General features: G+C 44.6%; 1 protein-coding gene across 9 annotated transcripts in view; it reads left to right on the top strand.

Annotated features, from left to right (window-relative positions):
* NAV2 (neuron navigator 2) overlaps positions 1–26,467 on the top strand; it is a 547,719-nt gene that overhangs the window by 360,791 nt on the left and 160,461 nt on the right. The window contains exon 1 of one of the 9 annotated variants that reach the window (XM_077287191.1): positions 22,469–22,642. The exons of the other annotated variants lie outside the window; for them this stretch is intronic. Within the exon in view, the coding sequence (XP_077143306.1) occupies positions 22,571–22,642 (72 nt within the window). The 5' untranslated portion in view covers positions 22,469–22,570. Of the gene's footprint in view, positions 1–22,468; positions 22,643–26,467 lie in introns of those variants that run through there. 9 annotated transcript variants of the gene reach the window in all.

The raw sequence follows: 26,467 nt of genomic DNA, 5'->3' as shown, positions 1-26,467 counted from the left end.
GCACTCGGGCTTAATATGATGCTGGGAGTTGTAGTGCCACTGTCACTGCAGAACCTTTGCTGGTCTTCTTGGTTGTATTAGCTGATCAGAAATACGTAATTTGCCATTGAAACCGCAATGTTCGGTCACCATAGAGGTCCACATTGCAAGAAGTCTAGAGCTGTTGGAATTACCTCGGCTCCGATCATCGCAGATTTCACATAAATCAATGTCTGATTGAATCTTAATACGTCCTCCGTCTGGTTGGGAGTCGTGTGGGTCGTCAACATTGTTACGGGGGGATCTACAAACAGGTGCCGGACACACTACTGTAATTCTGGGGATTTTATGCCTTCAGTATGTTATGTGTCTTAGGGTACTGTCACACAGTGCAATTTTGATCGCTACGACGGTACGATTCGTGACGTTCTAGCGATATCGTTACGATATCGCAGTGTCTGACACGCAGCAGCGATCAGGGACCCTGCTGAGAATCGTACGTCGTAGCAGATCGTTTGGAACTTTCTTTCGTCGCTTGATCACCCGCTGTCATCCCTGGATCGTTGTGTGTGACAGCGATCCAGCGATGTGTTCGCTTGTAACCAGGGTAAACATCGGGTAACTAAGCGCAGGGCCGCGCTTAGTAACCCGATGTTTACCGTGGTTACCAGCGTAAAAGTAAAAAAAAACAAACAGTACATACTCAAATTCCGGTGTCTGTCCTCCGGCGTCTCAGCTTCTCTGCACTGTGAGCGCCGGCCAGCCAGAAACCGAGCACAGCGGTGACGTCTGACGTCACCGCTCTGCTTTCCGGCCGCTGTGCTTACACAGTGCAGAGAAGCTGAGACGCCGGGGGACAGACACCGGAATGTGAGTATGTACTGTTTGGTTTTTTTACGTTTACGCTGGTAACCAGGGTAAACATCGGGTTACTAAGCGCGGCCCTGCGCTTAGTAACCCGATGTTTACCCTGGTTACCCGGGGACTTTGGCATCGCTCCAGCGCCGTGATTGCAACGTGTGACCGCAGTCTACGACGCTGGAGCGATAATCATACGACGCTGCGACGTCACGGATCGTGCCGTCGTAGCGATCAAAATGGCACTGTGACAGTACCCTTAGGTTTGCGGATTATAATCTAGGACCTTTTACGCCCCTGACTTTATTTGTCTAGAAAGCGACACGTTATCTGTTGAGGATTTTACAGGAAAGATATATATCTTGGTACCGTGTTAGCCAGTAGATAGAAAAATATTTAGAATTGAGAGTCCTCAGTGGCTGATACCTTTTAATGGCTAACTGAAAAGATGGTAACAAATTGCAAGCTTTCGAGACTACACAGGTCTCTTCATCAACTAAGGAACTTGCCCCTCAGACTGAGGGGGTCATCACAACAGACCCAGACCCCAATCAGAGGACAATAAAACATTCCTTATCTAAGAACTGGTCCAATATTTATGGACATAACTGTTTATCACCCATGGTAATTCTGCTTCATGTCACCTGTCTTATCCATGTTTTTTTTTTTTTTTTTTAATTTTCTGTGCTATGTTGTGCATAAATATGTGATTCTTCAGAATTTGTATTAGTCTATGCCTGATGAAGAGACCTGTGTGGTCTCGAAAGCTTGCAATTTGGTACCATCTTTTCAGTTAGGGCTCATTTCCACTTGCGAGAAACACATCCGTGTCTCGCATGTGGAAACCAAGCTGTGGCGCCGGCACTTTGGAGCGGAGCGTGCAGCTCCATGTGTTCCTATGCGGCCGCACGCTCCGCTCTGGAGTGTCGGCGCCACAGCTTGGTTTCCACATGCGAGACACGGACGTGTTTCTCGCAAGTGGAAATGAGCCCTTAAGGTACCGTCACACTAAGCGACGCTGCAGCGATACAGACAACGATGCCGATCGCTGCAGCGTCGCTGTTTGGTCGCTGGAGAGCTGTCACACAGACCGCTCTCCAGCGACCAACGATGCCGAGGTCCCCGGGTAACCAGGGTAAACATCGGGTTGCTAAGCGCAGGGCCGCACTTAGTAACCCGATGTTTACCCTGGTTACCAGTGTAAAATGTGAAAAAAACAAACACTACATACTCACCTTCGCGTCCCCCGGCGTCCGCTTCCTGCACTGACTAAGCGCCGGCCCTAACAGCAGAGCGGTGACGTCACCGCTGTGCTCTGCTTTCACTTACGGCCAGCGCTCAGTCAGTGCAGGAAGCGGACGGCGAGGGACGTGTGACAGACATCAGAGGGTGAGTATGTAGTGTTTGTTTTTTTACATTTTACACTGGTAACCAGGGTAAACATCGGGTTACTAAGCGCGGCACTGCGCTTAGTAACCCGATATTTACCCTGGTTACCATTGTAAAACATCGCTGGTATTGTTGCTTTTGCTGTCAAACACAACAATACACGGCGATCTGACGACCAAATAAAGTTCTGAACTTTAATCAACGACCAGCGATATCACAGCAGGATCCTGATCGCTGCTGCGTGTCAAACACAACGATATCGCTAGCCAGGACGCTGCAACGTCACGGATTGCTAGCGATATCGTTTAGTGTGACGGTACCTTTAGCCATTAAAAGGTATCAACCACTGAGGACTCTCAATTCTGAGGATTTTACAGCACATTTGTTTCATTAACTGCAGCAAAGTCTACAAATGTTACAGGTAGATGAACCACAATTGATGAAAATCCACGTCACATGTCAGTTTTCTTTTGGATTTTGCAGTATTTTTGCACATCCTGTGACTTATCATTATTTTTTTTTATTTTACTCACTTGTAGGCTCATGCTGACAACTGCGTAATTCCGGCAAGTGTTATCTGTCGTTTTGATGGATGGTACTTGTCCCCATGTGTTATTCTATGAGGCTGTGCAAGTGTCCAATTTTATTTTTCCATCGGAACGAATCACAGCATGCACAATTTGACTCCGAGAATTGGATGGCACTCGCCCATTTAACTCTCTGGGTCCGTGGAAAAAAATCAGACCGCACTTGGATGACATCTGAGTGCAGTCTGTTTTCACATACTGATATATTAAAGAGAAGGTGGAGGAATGTTTTTCTTTTTTCTCTCCACCTCCAAGAAAATTGGATTCCACTGTGATCTAACTCTGATCAGAGTGTGATTAGCATAATTGGAGCCATTTTCTCGGATGAGAGAAAAACATTGACGTGAAACTACCCATATAGTGCCATTAATTCCACATCGTTTTAGGCCGGTTTCACACGTCAGTGGCTCCGGTACGTGAGGTGACAGTTTCCTCCCGTACCGGAGACACTGACACACGTAGACCCATAAAAATCAATGCATCTGTTCAGATGTCATTGATTTTGTGCGGACCGTGTGCGGACCGTGTCTCCGTGTGCCAAACACGGAGACATGTCAGTGTTCGTGGGAGCGCACGGATTACACGGACCCAATAGAGTCAATGGGTCCGTGTAAAACACGGACCTCACACGGACATTCTCCGTCTGGGGTCCGTGTGGCGTGCCGGAGACAGCGCTACAGTAAGCGCTGTCCCCCCCACATGGTGCTGAAGCCGCCATTCATATCTTCCCTGTAGCACCGTTTGCTACAGAGAAAATATGAATGATAGTGTTTAAAATAAAGATCCATGTGTCCGCCGCCCTCCCACCCCCTGTGCGCCCCCCCCGCTGGTCAGCAAATACTCACCCGGATCCCCCGTCGGCAGTCGCTCCTTCCTGGTCTGGCCGCGGCTTCTCTACTGTATGCGGCCGATTACACTCATGAATATGTGGCTCCACCTCCAATAGGGGCGGAGCCGCCTATTCATGAGTGTAAATGAGCGGCCCCACGTGACCGCATACAGTAAGCCGCGGCCAGACCAGGAAGGAGCGACTGCCGACGGGGGATCCGGGTGAGTATTTTCTGACCAGCGGGGGGGGCGCACAGGGGGTGGGGGGGCGGCGGACACCTAAATCTTTATTTTTAACACTATTCTTCATATTTTCTCTGCAGCAAACGTTACTGCAGAGAGGATATGAATCGCAGCTTCAGCACCATGCAGAGTGGGTACCACACGCTCCGTGTGGTACCCACTCGCCATACGGGCGGCACACGTGTCCCGCTCGTATGGCCTCCGTGAGTTCCCAGGCACACGGACACGGATAACTCCGGTACCGATTTATTCCGGTACCGGAATTATCTGGACGTGTGGGACAGCCCTTACAGACCTCATTACATAAGTTCCCTATGGGCTGTCCCACACGTCCAGATAATTCCGGTACCGGAATAAATCGGTACCGGAGTTATCCGTGTCCGTGTGCCTGGGAACTCACGGAGGCCATACCTGCGGCACACGTGTGCCGCCCGTATGGCGAGTGGGTACCACACGGAGCGTGTGGTACCCACTCTGCATGGTGCTGAAGCTGCGATTCATATCATCCCTGCAGCAACGTTTGCTGCAGGGAAAATATGAAGAATAGTGTTTAAAATAAAGATCCATGTGTCCGCCGCCCCCCCACCCCCTGTGCGCCCCCCCCGCTGGTCAGAAAATACTCACCCGGATCCCCCGTCGGCAGTCGCTCCTTCCTGGTCTGGCCGCGGCTTACTGTATGCGGTCACGTGGGGCCGCTCATTTACACTCATGAATAGGCGGCTCCGCCCCTATTGGAGGTGGAGCCACATATTCATGAGTGTAATCGGCCGCATACAGTAGGAGGCGCGGCCAGACCAGGAAGGAGCGACAGCCGACGGGGGACCCGGATAAGTATTTTCTGACCAGCGGGGGGGGCGCACAGGGGGTGGGGGGGCGGCGGACACATGGATCTTTATTTTAAACACTATCATTCATATTTTCTCTGTAGCAAACGCTGCTACAGGGAACATATGAATGGCGGCTTCAGCACCATGTGGGGGGGGACAGCGCTTACTGTAGCGCTGTCTCCGGCACGCCACACGGACCCCAGACGGAGAATGTCCGTGTGAGGTGCGTGTTTTACACGGACCCATTGACTCTATTGGGTCCGTGTAATCCGTGCGCTCCCACGAACACTGACATGTCTCCGTGTTTGGCACACGGAGACACGGTCCGCACACGGTCCGCACAAAATCAATGACATCTGAACAGATGCATTGATTTTTATGGGTCTACGTGTGTCAGTGTCTCCGGTACGGGAGGAAACTGTCACCTCACGTACCGGAGCCACTGACGTGTGAAACCGGCCTATCAGTGTGTCTATGTGATTGGCGGAAATCCACGCAAACATGTGGAGAACACACAAACTCATTGCAGATGTTGTCCTTATAGATTTGAAGACAGGACCCCAGCGCTGCAAGGCTGCAGTGCTAACCACTGAGCCACCGTGCTGCCCACTTTTAGGAAAATCTCACCCACATTGCTGCTACTGTAAAACGCTGTGGATTTTCCCCTGTATCTACTAACCTTAGATAGTAAGCCCCATTCACTGGTATGGAGACCTGCACTGTGGTGGACTAAATACTCATTCCTAGAAGGCAGTGATTACAATCCATCCATAAAGCAGTCTGGTAGAAGTGATGGGGCCTGAGGTTAGTTCTTGGGGTCATATAGTGTGTAACAGAACATCGCAATTTGCAGTCCTATTGGGAGTGGATTAGGAGGTTTTGTACTCTCAAGGTGTCGTATATATTGTAAGAACGGGGCTAGACAAATCCCTGGAGCCCGGTGATCAGTGACATCAGGTTTGCTTTGATGCCTATTTTTTTTGTATTTTATATTGGAGTTTCAGGAAGTTATGGCAACTTCAGTTACCGGTATATTGACCCTTTTTTGGGCCATGACTTTTGTAATTGCTGTGAAAAGTGAAGCACACAGACTGATATAGAATGTCATAATTTGGACCCAATATGTGAATACACCCCAAAGATATCAAACTGGCTGCTAAAAATCTACAGCATCTCTTAAGAGATCCTCTACTTTGGACAAACCCTAATTGTTTGGGCACGTTCACATGTTCAGTATTTGGTCAGTATTTTACATCAGTATTTGTAGCCAAAACCAGGAGTGGGTGAAAAATGCAGAAGTGGTGACGTGTTTCTATTATACTTTTCCTCTCATTGTCCCCTCCTGATTTAGGATTACAAAAAAAAGAAAGAAAAGCGAGAGACTCTTTGTATCCGCTCTCTGCTCAAAAGTTGAGGGTCTCTTAACAGAGGACCCCTCTCTGATAACTCAAAATTCACTAATAGGGTATTTGGAATTGGAGTTTCTAAACCAACGTTATAAGGAAATGGTAGCCCTGTAAATGCTATGATGTATCTGAAGTGTGGCCCATGCGGAGACGAGGTATTATCCCTGTGTCTCACCATCCAGTCTATGCTAATACTATGTGTTATGGAGGCGCCGGGATTTCCAGCAGAAGTTGTTGAACTGGTTCTCTATGGATTTCTATAAATCTGATCCGTTGAACAGCTGAACTGACAGGGATTTTCATACAGCGTTGTAAATCCCTTTATCTACATGGTATGAATCACTGGAGCTCACTATTACATCAGCAGAGCCACAATGTAACTATAGAAAGCAGGCCAAGTGACCCGGGTCATTCCTCCGGCTGTAATCTCTGTATTCCTAAGGAGAGGGAAGTATTACAAAGGTGTGAGCGACCTAGGGGCATGTCTGTACCGCTCCGGCTCAGAATAGCACCCTACGTGTTGTGCAATGAGACCCCCGACCTCATTATATAATAGTAATACAACTATTCCAGTAGATACAATCGCCTGTCCTAGATGAATCATAAAACTCATCTATGACTTCTGTAGACCGGTTATAAGGCATATTAGTCATTCAAACCTTTAAAAGGGGGTTATTCTTTCTTTACAGGTCTTATTTCATTAATGTCCACTTTTATATGGGGTGGTACCAGCCCCAAACTTAAATTAACCACTCTCCAGAGATCATAAAATATGGGGATGGATTTTTTTTGTGTATTATCTGGCGGGTCAACTTCAGGCACTCAGTAGCTGGATGCCTGACTCTGTTACCAAACTCAGAGAATCATTGGGCACGGGCGGCTGGTGCTGACTGTTTACTAGGTTTTTTTGAATTTTATAAGGCTATGTTCACACGATGCGGTTTTCGCTGCGGATCCGCAGACGTTTTCCATGCAGGGTACAGTACAATGTTACCCTATGGAAAACGAAATCCGCTGTTCCGACGTTCCTTTTTTCAGCATGAAAATCCGCGCTGATTTTCTGCGGAAAAAAAGAAGTACCATGTCAATTCTTTCTGCGGATTCCGCTGCTGTTTTCCACCAGCACCAATAGGAAAAAGCAGCTGGAAACCCGCAGTGGAATCCGCAGTAGAAAAAGGACTGAAAACCGCAGTGAAAACCACCGCAGGTTTTGCACTGCGGTTTTCACAAATCAGGACCTGAAAAATCCGCACAGAAAAAAGGATCGTGTGAACAAAGCCTTAATCTACTGCTCATAAACTGTTAGTTTTACTGAAACTTGAACGTTCAGTGTGGAGACAGACCAAGAATGGAGTTGGCTTTACTCATGTCATAGCCAGGGCCGTATTTGTCACGGCGCACCCGAGGACGGGTGACAGCGATCAGATTATTTACAGGGATCGGTAAAAAATAGCTTGATTGATCAGAACTCCACAGGACTCTTGGATTTTAATACTCACAATGGATGTGTGAATGGAGCCTTATGGGGCGTATAAATCGTCCGTGTGCTGTCTGGTTTTTGATCAGATCACTGACAAACAGCGCACTGACCATTGTTACGCAATAGGCCTGTTCAGATGAACATTTTTTTTTTTCGCTGTGACTGTCCATGAGATCATAATCGCAGCATGTAGTATTTTCTACCAAGCCTCAGATGAGACTCGCACATTGAAGTCTATTGGTGCGAGAAAAAAAAATCTGATCCCGCACGGAACATCCACGTGGCATTCAGTGTTTAAAGATAGATTTCTATTAAAAACCCAGGACACTGTATGTGATCATGGATGTAGCTGTATAAAAACGGACCACACACGGACATAAAAAAAACAGACAAAATCAGTTGAAAATTAGAAAAAAATAGTTTGAGTTTTCTAGCTGAAACTCCAGAGATTTCTCATACACTTGTCTGCAGGCGCTTTAGACTGTCCTCCGAACCCGGCGATGCCAGCAAGTTTGGGCAACAGTAGTCTGGTGTTTTCTATCTAAAGGGTATGGGCACTTTTTTGTCTGTCATATCAGTAGGGGGCGTCACGACTTAGAGTGCCTAGGGCAGCATGAACGCCAAATACGACCCTGCTCATTGCTGAAATGGCGATATGGGGAAATCCATATTTCTTGACATTAATGCAACATCCACCAGCCCATTTCTGGAACGCTGATAATGTCTGCTTGTTCAAGGATATTTACGAAGTGAATATAATGTCATTTGAGCAAATACAACTTAAATTCCTGTTTCTGAGGTCCCAGTTCTTTAGGCATCTTCAGCTCAGGATGACGCTTCAGTCCCATGGGCCAAATCTGAATACGAACCGATCAATATCAACATTTCCCCTAATAGGTATTCTTAAGTCTCAAGGTACGCAAGGTCTTATATCCAATTTATATACATATTTTACTGTCAACAGGCTTCAATCTAAATCCACTGATGGTGAGAGATAAATGGAGACTCTTGATTCCTAGTGTTCAAGATGAGGGATGGGAGACTCCTACTTTTATTTCCCCCTCCGCCAATAACAAAATGATTCAACTCTATATTATTCATCAGTGATCCCTTACCCCTCTCCAGTTATCCCGACTGGGGCGGTCTCCTACTCCGGAATGTCTGCGGTGTCGTACCCCAAATGCAGACTTATGTACATATGATTTGGGCTTGTCGCAAAGCGACTACTCTATTATCCTCATTAATATCTATTCCGATTCCATGTGATCCACTATTTTGTTTGTTCAGGGAATTGGACGAAGATATTTAGGACCATTATTTATTTATATATAATTATAATTTTTTTTTTTCTTTTTTTTTTTTTCTTTTTTTAAGAAACACTCTGTTCCTAGCCAGGAAGTTACTGGCAAAGAGCTGGATGGGTAACTCATGACCTACGTTACAATCATGGATTACATTAGTTAATTCAGTAATCCTATAAGAAAAAAATAGGAGATGTCCATTAAAATTTTGTAGAGTTGGTGACTTTTGGAACTCATTATATCTTACAATCTCTACTCGTGGATAAAGGTATAGATGGTGGAAAATGTCTAAATTAGGTGGGTGTATGAGATAGGCAGCTACCCATTATGAAGATAAATACATTTGCTTATGTGTACGTAGTTCTGTATATCATGATATGATGAAATATCAATATGGGGTAATCCTGGCAGCAAAGTTGGACTGAACATTTTTTTATAGTTGCAAGTTTTGAGTTAAACTCAAGTTTTGTCATTCTCATATTTTACTAGGTTACTTACCGTAATTGCCTAGAAGAAACGGTACTGGTATAGCAGGAAGACACATACACACTTTGTTCTTTTTTTCCCCCCTTCTTTATTGATGACATGCCTTAATGAGTAGCAAATATTGCAAGATATGTAATAATAACTTGCTGTAGCCTAGATGGTTTATTGTGTTTATACTTGTTTGGAAAATGTTAAATAAGAACATTATATGGGCCCTTTGCAGTCCAAAAGCTCTTAATAATGCACAATTCCTCTTGCTTTGGAGGTGAAAAGATGCCCTTTACCTCTTGAGCCCCTGTCTGCACCAGTGATATGTCCGTCCTTGCCCAGCAGTGGCCAAATGTAATCAGAACTGCAGATCATCTTGTATTCAAGAGAAAAGGAGCTGATCTGCAGTTCTCAGCAACTCACACTACACGTGCACAGTGTACAATGCTGTGCTGTTCTGCCCCGCTCCGTGTTTACATCCGCCGCTCCTGTAGCTAATAATTGTTGATCGTTGGGGGTTGCAGTGTCGGCCCCCCATCGATCTGACAAGGATAAATGCCGAAAAAACCCTATAAGGGCATGTTCACACTTTGCAGATTTTGCTGCGGATTTTTCCGCAGCGGATTTGGAAAAACCGCATTGAAAAACTGCTGCGGTTTTCGCTGCGGATTTTCCTGCGGTTTCTTCTGCGGATTCCTCTGCGGGTTTTCAACAGCACTTTCCTATTGGTGCATGTTGAAAACCGCTGTGGAATCCGCAGAAAGAAGTGACATGCTCCTTCTTTTTTTCCGCAGCAATTCCGCGCGGTTTTTAAAGGGATTTTCCGCAAAGTGGGAACAGCAGTTTTTGTTTTCCATAGGGTAACATTGTACTGTACCCTGCATGGAAAACTGCTGCGCATCCGCAGCGGCAAATCCGCAGCGGATCCGCAGCAAAAACCGCAAAGTGTGAACATAGCCTAAAAGTGTTCATTCACCTGATAGTTTTATTTCTCCTATCTTCATGCATTCTCAGCCCAAACAACTGAAGGATCGTGCATGTGCAAATCCACCATGCCCAATCCTTCTTTCCTCTATTATATGCTGCTAAGGGATAATTAAGACACCCCCAAACATATTGAATGGTCTGTCAAAGGATTCAGCCAATGTTCCTCTATGTGTTGCCATCTTTTTTGGTCCTAGCTGAATTTGACACATTTGAGGCTGTATTTGCTTAATGTTTTGCTTTATTTCTGCTGTTTTTTAATCTACATTTTCTGCACCAAAATCTGCAATCACCTACTCTTATTCTTGCGTTTATCCCTGTAGTGCAGATTCGACGCTGTGGGTTTGAATATGTTTTTTTATTACAGAAAAGATTTGATTTTACACTTAAAAACACAACTGTGCTTGTTCCTTAAACTTTTTTTTTTCCAAGTTCCCCAATAGAAGCCTATTTGGGTGGGAAAAAACATCCCCAAAAAATTCACAGTTCAGCAGCGTCTTTATATACACAGGGGGCAGAAGTTTCTATTCAATCACATCCACTTTGCTTGATCTGTTAAATAGAGCTGATTTTCTGCACAGAAAAATGCAGCATATGCGCTATGTGTAAACATGGCCCAGGACAATCAAGACTGAAATGCTGGATTATTGTTTTATAATAGAACATGTGATTTTCCCGGATTTGTTTGTCTCTAGTGGAGTTTTCTGTACTTACTCATCCCAGCTGAGATCAGATAGTGTCTACTACAACCATATGGGCATTGCTGCTGCTCCAGCATGGATTGTCGCAGGTTCATCAATAAAGCAGCCGTGCAGATAGCACGCAATATGTGACACTGCAGTCAGTGCAGAGACCTTTTAATTCATCAATGTCTGCCCTCTATTATTCTAGTCTTCCTAGCTATAGAACAGATGTAGTGTCAGTGTGACACACCGAGGTAGAATACTCCCATCATCTTCGGAGTGGACTTCACACTTGTGTCGGTTTCTCACATACTGGAATAATGACTTCATAGCTGATAAAAACACAACAACGATCGGATTATGACAAGTGATAGTAGCCAAGGTGAAAAGTTTTATGGTGGCCATTATCACAGTTGTGTTATATTACTCCTGTGACTGGAGTTCCCCTTCTTTACTGATGGGAAGTTTCTGGATGCCGTCCTGATTCGTGGTCTTGGTTTAGGCCTTAGTCGATAGCTGACCCTTCTGAGGGTTATTTCTTATAACAGGTATTGCTCATTGAACTTCACTCCTTTTGAGTACCGGTAATTTTAACACCATGTAAAATACAGTGGGGGCACTATTTCTGTTATGTCTATGGATATTGCTTTTCTATATTTAGTGGTGAAAGGTGGTACTGCAGGTGGTAGACTTATTACATTTCCTTAAAGGGAATTTTTCGCCAGGTTTTGCTATGTAATTTGAGACCAGCATTATGTAGAGGAAGAGTCCCTGATTCCAGTGATGTATAACTTATTGGGCTGCTGCTGTTTTATCAGCAGGATGTTATCACTAAAGATCTAGTAAACAAGGTATCATGTAGTCCTCCATATTCATAACCCCGCCCCCAACACTCATTAGCAGCTTTCTGCCTATGCACAGTGTACACAGAATGCTGCCAATCGGTGTGATCAGGGTGATACAGCGCTCAGACAGGAGCTCTACCCGAATCCTGAGCTGTGCACTTAGAGTGATTTTCAGCAATTCATGGGGGTCTGAGTACCAGGACCCCAACCGAGGGAGAGGTAGAAGGCCACCATACAAGACGGTCAGCCAATATTTGCAAGTTCTGCCGACTTCAATATGATATGACTAGGTTAGTCATATCATATACATCAATCATTGAGGTCTGTTCCTCAGGGGAGGGTCTTCAATATTATCTTAGCCGAGTTAGTTGTTGCCATCATCTTTTGGGAGAGAGCCAGAAGGTCACCATAAATAAAGATGATTGGCCCACATTGGCAAATTTTGCCAACTTCAATTTTTGGGGGGCCAAAAAGTTTAGCCGCCATTGTGAAAATGGCAAGGTTTTAGATTTTTTTTTTTTCTTTTAATTTCATGTGATCAAGATATGAAGAGTTATGAAAAAAAAAGCTGAATTGTTTTTAATTAAAGTAGACAGAACAGGAAATGTGAAGATATTAGAATTACTAAGAACTTTTTATTTATGGAAGAAACATCCTACCAAAAAGCCTCATACATACCAGACCGACTGCAGGAAATATGGTGTAAATATTAATACATCCTGAGTGGTAACGTTTTCTGATATCCCGGATCAGCTCTTTGCGTTGGACGGAAAAGCAACAATCACATTAAACCATAAAGGAATTAAGACTTGATCCTGCTGGAAACGTCTCGAGGTTTATGGTCGTGAACAGGATACTTGCTGTGATTTACATGCCGCCTCTCCTTCCTATTTCACATGTTTCGGTAATACCCTTATCTCCCTGCGCCTTCTGGGCTAATGTAGAGCAAGCAGCTAACACCCCTGGAAGGTAATGATCGGCACATGGGGTGTCATAGAAAGTCCTTCTGTCCTATTATACCCTTATATTTATGCTTCATTCACACAAATCGGACAGAATTTACCAACAGAATGAAAACCATGTGCAGAATTTACACCTCGGACAGATGGGCGGCTGTGGAGGATTTACATTATGTGTATATTCTACAACTTACTGACAAATGGAGACATGAAACCCTGGTGGGACGCATCGGGCTAAAAGTAGACTCATTCCACAGGGCTGAGAGCTTAGGACTGACTTGTGCGGGGGCTTCATCGCCACTACAGATAAACATTTATAAAGGAAATGTATCGCCTGGAATATGTACTGTAAACCATAATAATAAGAATTCTTTATTCTATTTCCTATACATGATTATGGAGGCGTTCGGGAGATGTTAGTTCCCTTCCATGTAAGAATATTGTGGGCACGTGCCTGTGTTGATAATGGGCTGATAGCCGAGAAGTGATCTGTACAGACAGGAGGAATCAGTCCATTATGAGACTCGGCTTGGAGTGAAAACTGCAGGATTTCAGCCTTTTTTATTCATATAGATAGTAATGTGGAAAATATAGTAAAAAAATAATCATCCAAAAATCCACACAAAATATGAAGAAATATCTTGTTTTAAGTAAATGGGTAATTTTGTAATGGCACATTTCATTTTAGTCTGTGAGATGGATGACTACTGGTGTTGTACATCTGTGCTGTGACGGGTTAAAAAAAATAAAATAAATAAATGAATGGGGCATGAAGACTTAATGCTGTTGTGTCACCCAGAACTATACGTATATTATCGGATCTGGATACAGGAGCAAAGGAGAGCACATATCGAAAATCTCAGGTTCCCAGAAGGAACATCTCCCATTCATCTTATTCACTTGTCTGCCAATATTGCATAGGGAACCTTCTGCAAACTTAGTCGTCTGCTGCCTCCGCTCACTTCCGCATCAGTAGGTGAGCGGCGCTGATGACGTTGCGATGGCACATAGCTACTAGGATGCTGCACGATCATGGGTCTCCCGATGTATAGGACAGGTGCACCATACCTGCAGATGGTGCTGGAGTCTTGACCGTGACATATTGGCGATCTGCTCATCAACTACATCTATGGAAGGTCTGGAGAGCTCCCACTTTCCAAACAACCTTTTAGACGTGGCTCCTGCTCAGACGTATTGGAAATAATACTAACTCGCTTTATTATGCCTCCTTGTCTCTAGAATTGAAAGTATTTGCTATTTTCCCCCTCAATTCATTCTGCTTACTTTTCTGTTTTTAGACTAATCTGTGTGAAATCCCACAAGTCAGAGAGTGACTGCCGGGAATTTCATTGCTACAGGATTATGGACTTAAAAATACTCTGGGCACATTTCTTGATGGCTCAAACACTTTGGTTTTTAGCTCCACGTAGGAGGCCTCGCTGAAGGGCCGCAATGCGGAGGCAGCTGGGCTTTGTAAAATTAATTAAATTGCATCTGACAATGGCGCAGGCGGCTCTTTTGTTGTGCCGTGTGCACAGATTAAGTTTGTCGTAAGTGGCCTTGAGATGCCCGTTTAGTTCTTGTAGAGTTTTTTTTTTGTTTTCTTATTATTTCCTGTACAAGAGGCCAAAATAGATTTGCTGATTTTATTTTAATTGATGCTCGACCCTCGGGAATTAGAAAAATGTGTAGTGTGGATTTAATGGGTGCAAAACGAGGAGCTGAAAGTGCATGGCCTGTTACTCCTGTAAGGGGCAAGGGGTCTGCTATATGAGGCCTCTCACTAATGGATAGAGCAGCACCCCAAACCAGCATTTAGTGGGTGCTCAGTAACTGGTTTGGATCATGTTTATGAAGCTGCTTCTTCCGAATGAACAATTGATTCGATTAAGCAGTCTTGTGTTTTCAATGGACATTTTTGTAAGTTCATTAGGCTAGAAAACTGTTCAAAGGCACCTATAGCATCGGTTTATCTGTCCTAAAAACATAACGATTGGGTCCTCCAATCATCTGTCCAGGGAGATTTATAGGCAAAAATACACATCGGATTGTCGACTGATTCACCGGAAATAGGCATGCTTGGCCAACTTTTATCTAATTTGTATGGGGGCCTTTAGCTGTCATTGTCCCATGCCCAAGTGTCGGTGTCACATCATGTAACCCAAGTGTCGGTGTCACATCATGTAACCCAAGTGTCGGTGTCACATCATGTACCCCAAGTGTCGGTGTCGCATCATGTAACCCAAGTGTCGGTGTCACATCATGTACCCCAAGTTTCGGTGTCACATCATGTACTCCAAGAGTCCTCATATCGCTGCCCTTTGCACAGATGACCTGTTTATTAGTGGTAATGAGGTCCTGGAGGCCCATATGAAGCAAATATTCAGTGACCTTTCTTGATTATTTGTCGAACATGCCTGATTCAGCTTTCTCCTGACATCTGAGATTGGGGATGGGAGAATCATGACTCCACCATACATATCCTAAAATGTAAACATTTTACTTATGGTATATAGCACCATTAATTCCACCGCGCTCTACAGACATTAACATCACTGTCCCCATTGGGGCTCACAATCTAGAATCCCTATCAGTATGTCTTTGGAGTGTGGTAGGAAACCAGAGAACCCGGAGGAAACCCACGCAAACATGGAAGAACATACAAACTCCTTGTAGATCTTATCCTTGGACATGTTTTTAACCCAGGACCCCAGCATTGCAAAGCTACATTGCTAACCACTGAGCCACCATGCGGCCCATAATCGGCTGATTTCTTGAAAAGTCCAGTTCCTCCGAGAACCTTTAGCACAAGTAATTCAAATAGATCATAAAAAAACTGCTGAAGAGGAAGCCGTAGAGATAAGGGGATATCACCGGTCATAGTCACTGGGTAACACTCAGGAGCCGCGTTAGTACATCATAAAAGTTAAAGTGTAATTTCAGCAAAAGAGTTAAAAAGAACTGTTATCAGACATTGTGACTAGACCCCATTGTACAAGTAGTCCTGGATAACTCGTTATAAGTATTCAACTTGTTTCCAAAGTCCCGCTCCCCAAATAATAAGTAATAGAGCGGAAAGTTCAATCTCTAATTTATGCTTAGTCTGCCACGATGGCCATACGTAAAATGTGGGTCATTTCCTTTGACTACCCTGAAGCCAGGTGGCCAACATGGAGTCTATGAACGTCCATATTGCTGGGCCACTAGAATGTAAGGCTGGCTACAGGATTGCCCTGGCTGGTGTCTAAACCAGCTTAATAGTGGAGATCCAGCGATGTGGTACCGTCATGGCCCTAGAATACCTTTTCCGGATGTAACGCTTCTGGGTGGTTGCACATTAGAGTTTTGGCGTTTGATGATTTTAATATAAAGTACATTTTGATACGAGCGAGTTTAGACATGAACTTGTACTAATCCCACAACAATGTCCTGAGCTCCAGCCCAAAACTTCCCTTTGAAGTGGTCTGAGGATTAGTGGAGAGATCACTTGTAATCAGGCAGCACTGGGTGAAAGGGTCCTGGAGATCTCCTGCTCCTTCCTGTTGGGGTCTTCTCCCCAGCCCAACCTTGCAGCCCAGGTTTGATAAGGATCTTTAGTGTCAGCAATGGGCTTTGAAATAAGGGCGCCTTTGATCAGTGAGAATGTCACTAAAGACTGCTCATTTTAACTACTCCCCACCACTTCTCCTTCAGCTACTGCCGGCTGCTTCCAGAATTGGCACAAGGGTTTTAGAGGCCTCTTAGGGTGTTTGCTCAGGAATTCACCTTATTCCTGTTTCCTTTTACAAGAGGGGGATCATTTCACGTCTTCGCTGCAAAAACCTTTTTATTGTTCCTATATTCGCTTCATCAGTCCATGTTTGTGTCATTAGATGTAACTGGAGCAGAATAGGTGGCACCAGAGGGGGCTCGAGTGGGTCCGAGAGGCAATATGTCTGCATCTGAGCAGGTTAAAGCCTCATTCTCTCCGATCATACTTCCACATCCACATGATGCCAAGACCAAGCATTGCCCAGAGCATGATATTACCTCCACCTTTTATCTTATTCTTCCCATAGTGCAGCCTTGTGCCATGTATTTCCTGTGTAAGTAGCGCACCAGAACCCAGCCGTCCACATGATCAGACCAGGAGACCCTCCTCCACTGCTCCATGGTCCAGTTCTGATGCTCATGTGCCCATTTATCACTGAATCAATGGAAGCAGAGAAAAATGACCTATATACAAAAAATGCATCAAAAAACTCTACAAAAAATGCATTTATTTTTTTTATTCAGTTGAACATACATCCCCGCAGGCCTAATTCACACACCTATGATTCATGCTCAAAGTATGGACTGGACCCAGGACTCCCATCCTGATACATATGTGAGGCTGTTGAGTTCGGGTTCGGGCCTGGCACTGACGTATGAATCCGATCTGATGGTGCATTACTGCTGAACGATTAGGGCTCATTTCCACTTGCGAGAAAAACGGACGAGTACAATCCGATAAAAAATCGGTTTGCACTCGAACCAATGTTATTCAATGGGTGACATCTCATCTGCGATTTTTTTTCTCAGCTGAAATCGGACTGAGAAAAAAAACGCAGCATGCTGTGTATTGCTGCGATTCTCGGACGAGACTGTCCAATGTAAGTCAATGGGTGCGAGAAAAAAATCGCACAGCACTCGGACCATGCGAGTGCTGTCCGATTTTTTTCGTACCGGTGTCCTTTGAAAAGCCGGCAATTCAGCGCGGTGTACAGTAAAATCATGTTAGAATAGAATAGAAATATATGTATATGTATGTATATGTATGTATGTCAGTGAGACACATATATATTTAATACAGCGCTAGATAGCAGAAAAGCCGGTAATTCAATTGCCGGCTTTTGCTGTCTCCTTATCAAACCCGACAGGATATGAGACCTGGTTTACATACAGTAAACCATCTCATATCCCTTCTTTTTTTACATATTCCTTATTACTAATGTAAGAAGTGTCTGTGTGTAAAATTTGGGGGCTCTAGGTGTTAAAATAAAGGGTTAATTCACGGAAAAAATTGGCGTGGGCTCCCGCACAATTTTCTCTGCCAGAGTGGGAAAGCCAGTGACTGAGGGCAGATATTAATAGCCTAGAGAGGGTCCATGGTTATTGGCCCCCCCTCTGGCTAAAAACATCTGCCCCCAGCCACCCCAGAAAAGGCACATCTGGAAGATGCGCCTATTCTGGCACTTGGCCTCTCTCTTCCCACTCCCGTGTAGCCGTGGGATATGGGGTAATAAAGGGTTAATGCCACCTTGCTATTGTAATGTGACATTAAGCCAGGTTAATAATGGAGAGGTGTCAATAAGACACCTATCCATTATTAATCCAATAGTAGTAAATGGTTAATAAAACACACACACATTAAGAATAAAGTATTTTATTGAAATAAAGACACAGGGTGTTGAAATAGTTTATTATACTCTCAATCCAATTGAAGACCCTTGTCACCTGAAACAAAGTTAAAATAAAAAAGCATGATTTACCTCCGTTTTTTTGGTCCGTAAATCGAACCGTTTTTTTCTCTCAAGTGGAAATGAGCCCTAAGTGTGATGAGCGTTCCAATGTAAAGATGTAGTAGAAAATAGACCAGGTGTAGACAGGTATGAACATCTGACGAATGATCAAAACGCTTGTTCGCTGGGTGAAATTATTTTTCTTCTTGCTTAAAAATTGACGCTCTTGTCATCACATTGCCTAGTGCTGCTGGAACAAATTATATTCTCTGGGCATAGAACCTTTTATTAATGTTCATTTTGTACCTATGGGAAGTGCTCTCGGCCTATTTAACCAGGCTTTTAATCAACCTCCATCAGCCAATAGAAACACATCCTTAGGCCCCATTCAGACTTCCGTGTTACTTGTGCGTGTTTTTCAAGGATGCAACACGATTCCATTGTAATCTGTGCAGCTGTTCACATGTCCGTTTCTTTCCCGTATCATGGATGAAAAGAGCCAATACAAGTCTATGGGTCTGAAAAGCACGTGCAGTACACAGATGGCATCCGTGTACTATCCGTGTGCAGTACGTGTTTAACATTGCAAAGTATAGGAGAAGTTTTGTAATTCGCTTATTTCATAATCCATCCGATGACACACTGATGGTAAAAACGGACACACTGATGACACACCGATGGTAAAAACGGACACACTAATAACACACTTGTAAAAATGGACATTGATTACTCATTGATGGCAAGAACGGACACACTAACGCACGGATGGTAAAAACGGACGCACTGACCATGTAGTGAGGACACTCGGACCATATACTGAGGACACAGTGATCCAAAACCATAATGACGCTGCTACCATTTTTTGCATATCTCTGATAATCTGGCACAATGTCTCGGACATCGGATTATCAGAAGTTGGCCGTTTTCATCTTTGGCACTAGCTCCTGTTTGCTCTCACCTTGAAGATCCCTGCAGAACAAGACAGATTGCGATAACCACGCTCGCAGACAGACTGTAATAAGCAATACATCTGTTGAACAGATGGCAAATCAGCGGCTTATTACATTATGTTTAACAGGTCTCAAAATGGAATCGCCTAATTGTTGTCCAGAAACCCAAGCGTTTTTCTTCATTGGTGGGATTCATGTGTAATTGTATGAGACGTTTGTAATAAGGTCAATCGTGTAAAGAGCGAGAGCTGCGACCTGCCGGGACCGGGTGAGGAAATCGTTCTCTTCCTATATCATTTCTGGAAGTTTTCTTAGAACAGCTGATAAATTGCTACAATTGTATCCAATATACACAACTGCTGGGATCCAGACAGATACATTTTACCTGTCCTGATACATTGAAGCAAACTCTTAGCTGGGGCTAGAAAAAAATGCAAAAAAAGTGAGGCTGTAGGTGTAAATAGAGATTGCAATGGCTACATCCCCCAGTATGTTTTCTCATCTGCGAAAATCGGGCTAATTATGCTAATCACTCTCTGATCAGAGTATGATATCATTCTCTCAGGTGAGAGAAAAAAAAGTCTCCATCTTCTCCATTGTGTCAGTCTGTGGAAATTGGACTGCACTCAGATGTCATCCAAGTGCAGTCCCATGTTTACCTCGCACTCACTGACTTGCTTGGCCAAGTGCAGTCCGAATATCAGATCAAACTTGGACATGCTGCGATCGGCTCTGTCCAAGGAAAATATCAGACATGTGCACGGCCCCAAAGAATAACATTGGTCCAAGTGTCTGATCCGATGTTATGTTGGATCGCACTGGGACCGAACATACTCTCTTGTGCGGGAGCCCTTACAGGGTACATAACATGGTGGTATTTTATTTTTGGACGTGTGCACTCACATGGTTCAGTACGTGTAGATTGCCAGCGGTCCACACTGCATCTCTATAGTGGAAAACTGCAGCTTTTCTTGAAAATCAGCATCTGAACATGGCCTTACATTGGATGTTTGTTTGATACCTTTATTGTTTGCAATCTATGTGCTACATATTCTAAAACAAAAATATAGATCCTACAACAAACCATGGAGTAAAAAGTCCCAAAACATTTATTTAAAAAGATTAACAATTAATTTTATTAACAATACGATTAGCAAAAGTCACAGACAGACTTACATAACAAGGTCCAGACAGAGTTTGTATACAAGGGACATAACACACTGTAGTAGAAACACGGGCTCAATGAGCAGGTCTCTCAAAAATACATATACTATAGCAGTCCTCAAAAAAAGTGCCTAGTGCATAATAAAGTATCAGAGTATATAGTATTAAAGCCTCCAAATAGATAGATCTCTATATGGCCCATAGTATATCCATGGCCAAAGGGAAGTAAAGTGATAAGGACATGTTCATCTTAGGCTAGTTTCACACTAGCGTTAACTGCAATACGTCGCAAATGCGTCGTTTTGCCGAAAATACGCATCCAGCAAAAGTTCTTGCTGGATACGTTTTTTCGTCATAGACTAACATTAGCAACGCATTTGCGACGCATTGCCAAACGTTGCGTCCGTTTTGCGACGCTTGGGCGTGTGGTAGCGGACCGTCGGGAGAAAAAAACGTTACATGTAACGTTTTTTGCTCCCGACGGTCCGCTTTTTCCGACCGCGCATGCGCGGCCGGAACTCCGCCCCCACCTCCCAGCACTTCCCCGCACCTCACAATGGGGCAGCGGATGCGTGGGAAAAATGCATCCGCTGCCCCCGTTGTGCGGCGGAGACAACGCTAGCGTCGGGAACCTCGGTCCGACGCATAGCGACGGGTTGTTCCCGACGCTAGTGTGAAAGTAGCCTTACCCATTAAGTACGTGCCAGTGTGTGTCCAATCGGCTCTGTCCAAGGAAAATATCAGACATGTTCACAGCCCCATAGAATAACATTGGTCCAAGTCTGATCCGATGTTATGTTGGATCGCACTGGGATCGAACATACTCTCTTGTGCGGGAGCCCTTACAGGGTACATAACATGGTGGTATTTTATTTTTGGACGTGTGCACTCACATGGTTCAGTACGTGTAGATTGCCAGCGGTCCACACTGCATCTCTATAGTGGAAAACTGCAGCTTTTCTTGATAATCAGCATCTGAACATGGCCTTACATAATGGCCTTACATTGGATGTTTGTTTGTTACCTTTATTGTTTGCAATCTATGTGCTACATATTCTAAAACAAAAAAGGAAAAATAATGGCAAGCCTGGTGATGCCTTTATGTGGTTGCCTATTATTTTTTCTTTCCTCTGGAAGTCAGTAAAGACTAAAAAAAAAAAAATCACACAGATCTGTCTTGGGGCTCGTTCACGCCGCCATATTCTCGGTCCACGTGCAGTCCATGAAAAGAAAAAAAAAACGGACAGCACTCGGAACAATGTTATTCAATGTGGGCATGCAGATGAGTGTTTTTTTGTTTTGTTTTTTTGTTTTTTTTTCATTGATCGATGAAAAACATGGCAGCATGCATGATTTTCCTCCATAATTCAGATCAGTATCTCCCATTTAATTCTATAGGTGCGTGAAAAAAAATTGCCTGCCATACGGACGGTGCCACAGTGTAGCATCTGTTTTCATGGATATGTTGTAATTCTGTATGTAACATCAGAAACTGTAAATGACTAATAGCTGCTGCCGTAAAAAAAAAAACAGATTGTACACAGATGAAATTCTATCTATCTATCTATCTATCTATCTATCTATCTATCTATCTATGTATTCTATTATATCTATTCTATCTATTCTGTCTATCTATATACTGTGTATATATATATACAATTTTTTAGACACATTCTTCTGTGAACCTGCCATAGAACTAATACAAACACTTAAGTTTCTATACTGGTGAACTGATGGCATCGTGGCGTGTAAGGTGAGACTCAGACTTGCCTACCATTCATGGCGCAATCATTGGCCTTGCTGCAAAATCTGAACTAACGTGTAGAGGGCTCCATGGTTGGTGCACAGGAGGCCGGTAAATGGCGACGACCTCCATCCTTACAGTACGGATTGCACACACCTGCAGACACATGAATGCTATAGGAAAAGTTGTGTCACTCATCAGCAGACGGCAGAGAGAACATCAGGGAGGGAACACTGCCCACTCAGTCTAATCCCAGGACCCTGAAGTGTAACGGGATCTGAGTGCTCACAGCATAGGGCTAAAATTACCGCGTACTGCCTGACCCACTGGAAGACCTCAGTATCTGAGCGAGGGCCCCCCGAGAAGCAGGACGTCTCCAGTGCCCGACCATGCCAGCTAGCCTGAGGTTCTGGCTCCCTGAACGGAATGGAAGTAAAAGTTCCTTCAGCCATTATAAACGAGTAAGCTCTGTGTTATCCGTGCGTCTTGTCTGTCATTACCTACTTTATGTAGGACTACAAGTATCATAATATCTTCTGTAGACATATCTTGAGTGATGGCATTGTTGTCAAGGTTTTTGTTCAGTTTAGTGCATTTTTTGTGCCTTTTGACTGTTCTTGTCTCCAAACTGTGGCTCTCCAGTTGTTGTGAAGCCACAACTCCCAGCATGCCCAGAGAGCCACATGTTGGAGATCACTGCTATAGACTTTGAGGCTTATCCACACAAACCTTTTTCTTGATCATGTGCTTGCTGTCCGGACCTATATGTCAGGCCTCTTTTTTTTTTTTTTTTTTTTTTCTCGTACGTGAAAACCACCTGTCATCAATGTGATGGATCCAGCTTTATTCCATTTTGTCCGTGTGTTTGTTTTCATCATCAGTTTGGCATCTGTTTTTTCACATATGCATAAGAAAAATTTCCAATATTCTCCTGTTTTAATAAATAGTGAAAAAACAGGCAGCACTTATATATCACATGAATGGCATCTGAGTGCTGGAAGTTTTTTTTTTTTCTCCACAGATCCATTGACTTGCATTTGCAAGTTTGACCTGTGATTTGGAACAAAAACAAAGATTTTTTTTTTTTTATTGTAGGCTCAACCACCCAAATCGCCCAAAACCTGGACATGTAGACTATAATGCGTACATGTTTTATTCGTTAAAAAAACTGCATTATGGGCAGGGGCACTTGCGTTAAAGGAAGGGGTTTTCTTATTTCCGAAAAACACCTGTCTCCTAGCTGCAGTTTTAAACATTAAAAAAAAAGAAAAAGATCTTTACTCATCCTCCCCGGGTCCAGTGCTGAGTCCCTGTACCTGCTCCTGGTGCATATTATTGTCTGCAGCGCTGATTTCACATTGATTGCATTGCAGCCAATCCGTGAGCTCAATTCTGTTGTCAACTGTGGCAGAGCCGCCGAGCTCAGTGATTGGCTGCAGTGCTATTGAAGCGATGCCAGCGCAGCAGCGGAGACTCAGTGCTAGACCCGGGGAGGGTGAATAAAGCATTTTTTTTCCCTTTTAACCTGAACTTTTTAATGCTGTACATAGCTGCACTGGTCCAAGACGAAATGCCAGGCACGGCCTATGGGCAAGAGTGGCGTTGTTTCTGGATTCAAAGCGCGCCCATAAAAGGGGGACAGAAAATCTGCTTAATATCTCACTACTGGAGCCCGAGGTTCTAGATTATTGGATGCCAGATTAGCAGAATGTTACTGTAATGATTCTTGTAATTTGGGGACATTTGGTAAATGTTAATCCACCTTTACAAACACATGTGCTTAGTGTGCGCCCACAAGGAGCTCGGCTCTGCTACATCCGTACGTGGCACAAGCTCTCTGTGGCCTGCGCGCTGGGCTTCATATAGAGCGGCACAATTTGGCCATTAGCCCATAAGGTCGTTACTGACGTGATTTCTTGGAAGTGGCCGCCGCTCCGTGACCTTTCCCCTTCCCCACAATGGGCTGTGGATCCGTCATTCGTATTCATGGGGCTGAGCGTTGTGACAGGCCCTGTCAGCTGACAATAGGGGAGCGGGCTGCGCCCCCTGTACAGGGCATGGGGGTCTCTGACATGGGGGCTGAATCATCAGAGCCTGAGTCAGACCACGCTGCACACGATGACTGTCGCCAGGAGAATGTGTTTTCATGCTGTGAGGATTCGTTACAGGAACATGACACTTTTTAGGTGTTTTTTTTTTTTGGAGGGGGAGATGAGTCACTGTATAATGACCGTAGACCATCGCTGCTGCCATCCGTGTATTATCACCCGTGACTGCGGCGACATTTTATGACATCACTCCCTGAAAATATACCCACACGCCTTAAAGCTACAGCGCACCGTAAAGTGAAACAATGAAGCGCCTGCGATTCCTGTTCTAGACAAGGTGAATGATCGTGACTCATTTTTGGGCTTTCCAGGCATGTGGTATACCGGGCGGCTGCATTACCTGCTGCCGGAGCTGACACACGTCTGGTAGTCCGTCGCTTTCATCCTTCATCGCTTTTATCTTCAGGGTTAGAGACCGACATGATTCATGCCTTTATCATAGTAGTCATTGCTCAGCGGTCAGGTGTGCGCAATGTTAGCTCTGCGATGCATGTAGTAGTTGCCTGCAAATAACATGGACGGAGGGCGGAAATGGGGAAAACATAGATTAAGATTTATATAGTGGAAGGAGCAGGGTTCCCAGCAGCACAGAGCGTTTCAGAAGAAGCGTGTGCGGGGCAGTGTGTAAGAACGACGGGGTTGCGTGTGTCGGGGACACGATACGATTAGAAAAAGGGAGATGAATAGGAGGTTGTTGGGATTAATGGTCAAAAGAGCTGGCTTGTCAGCAGCACAGAGTATTTCAGGAGAAGATCGAAGGGCAGTATGCTGTCCACTCACGTTATGACGTTGATAAGGTCGGCATGTGATGGCGATATGATGTGAATAGAGATGAGGAGATTAGAGATTAATGACCTAAAGGTCAGGTTTACTAACAGCACAGAGTATTTCAGGAGAAGAGCATTGAGGGTAGTGAGATGGCCACTCATGTTATGATGTTGGTAATAGCAGGGAGGCACATTATGGTGATATGAGGCGAACAGGAGATCAGGGCCGAATAGTGAAAAGGAGCAGGTGTGTTAGCAGCGCAGAGTATTTCAGGAGAAGAGCATGGAGGGTAGTGAGATGTTCACTCTTGTTATGATGTTGGTAATGGCAGGGTGGAAACTGATGTGACGTGTGAATTGAGGCAAACAAGAGATCAGGGTCTATGATCAAAGTAGCAGGTTCATTAGCAGCGCAGAGTATTTCAGGAGAGCGGGCTGTGTTGAGGGAAAGACTTACACAATCATCACTTTCATGTGAAGAGTAGTGGGAGATCACAGACCGTAGTCGAGGTTTGCAGTGTCTCAGCGGCACAAAGTATTTCAGGAGGGGAGGGTGTCAGTCTTGTGGGAGCTGTGATCTGTGGTAGCAGGCATGGGTATCGTATGGATTCTTCTGATATATATCTATATACTGCACGCAGGCAATGTATATTGTATCACAGGCCTGGTACACGGTGGGCTTTACCGCCACCTTGGCTCCAGTAATGGTGGTCTTCTGTGTGTGATGTGTGGTACAGAGACTGCTTCACTTTACCATTTACAGCCAGTTTTACGCCAACCATAAACCGTCCCTTGCCGCCCTGTCAGGGTGTAATTGTGTTTAGTGGGTAAATAGTTGCACAATCAGTGACTGTAGAGAAGGATGGCCGGACCCTGGCACATTCCTGGTGCGGCCCCCACAAGCTTTCACAGGACCTGCACATAATATCAAGGCAATGTAAAGCTTCCTGAGAACACCAGAAATGTCTCCTGACATCTAGCAGGATGTAAGACCCTTATTACTGCTTCCTAGGGATCACTATGCATGCTTAGCTGAGCTATGATGGGGCCACTAAGCGTTACTATAAAGGACCACCGTCACATAGGTAAGGTGACAGTATAGCCCTCCATTATTGGCCAGGACCTGCCATGCTTCCTCTACCTGCCGGTGCCGGGTGGAGGGGCAGCTGCTGGCAGGAGCAGTCGGGCTTTGTGCTGCCAGATCAGTGTGGGGGGCTCAGCGTGTGGGGTCACAGCAGCGGCCAATGTGGTGATTGGGGAGTTTGAAAACAAACACGTTCGCACTATACAAAGCTGCTAATCTCCCCAACAAAGTCCTGCAGGCCCCGCCGGCTGAGAATGGTAGAGCCGCACTCATCCAGAGCTGCGATGTCCGCGAGCCCCAGAGAAGAAAAGCACTTGGTACTGGAGA

The sequence above is a fragment of the Ranitomeya variabilis genome, chromosome 2, assembly GCF_051348905.1.
Source record: "Ranitomeya variabilis isolate aRanVar5 chromosome 2, aRanVar5.hap1, whole genome shotgun sequence".
NCBI lineage: Eukaryota > Metazoa > Chordata > Amphibia > Anura > Dendrobatidae > Ranitomeya > Ranitomeya variabilis.
The sequence above is the reverse complement of the archived record's forward strand: the minus strand, read 5'-3'. Positions and strand labels throughout refer to the sequence as shown.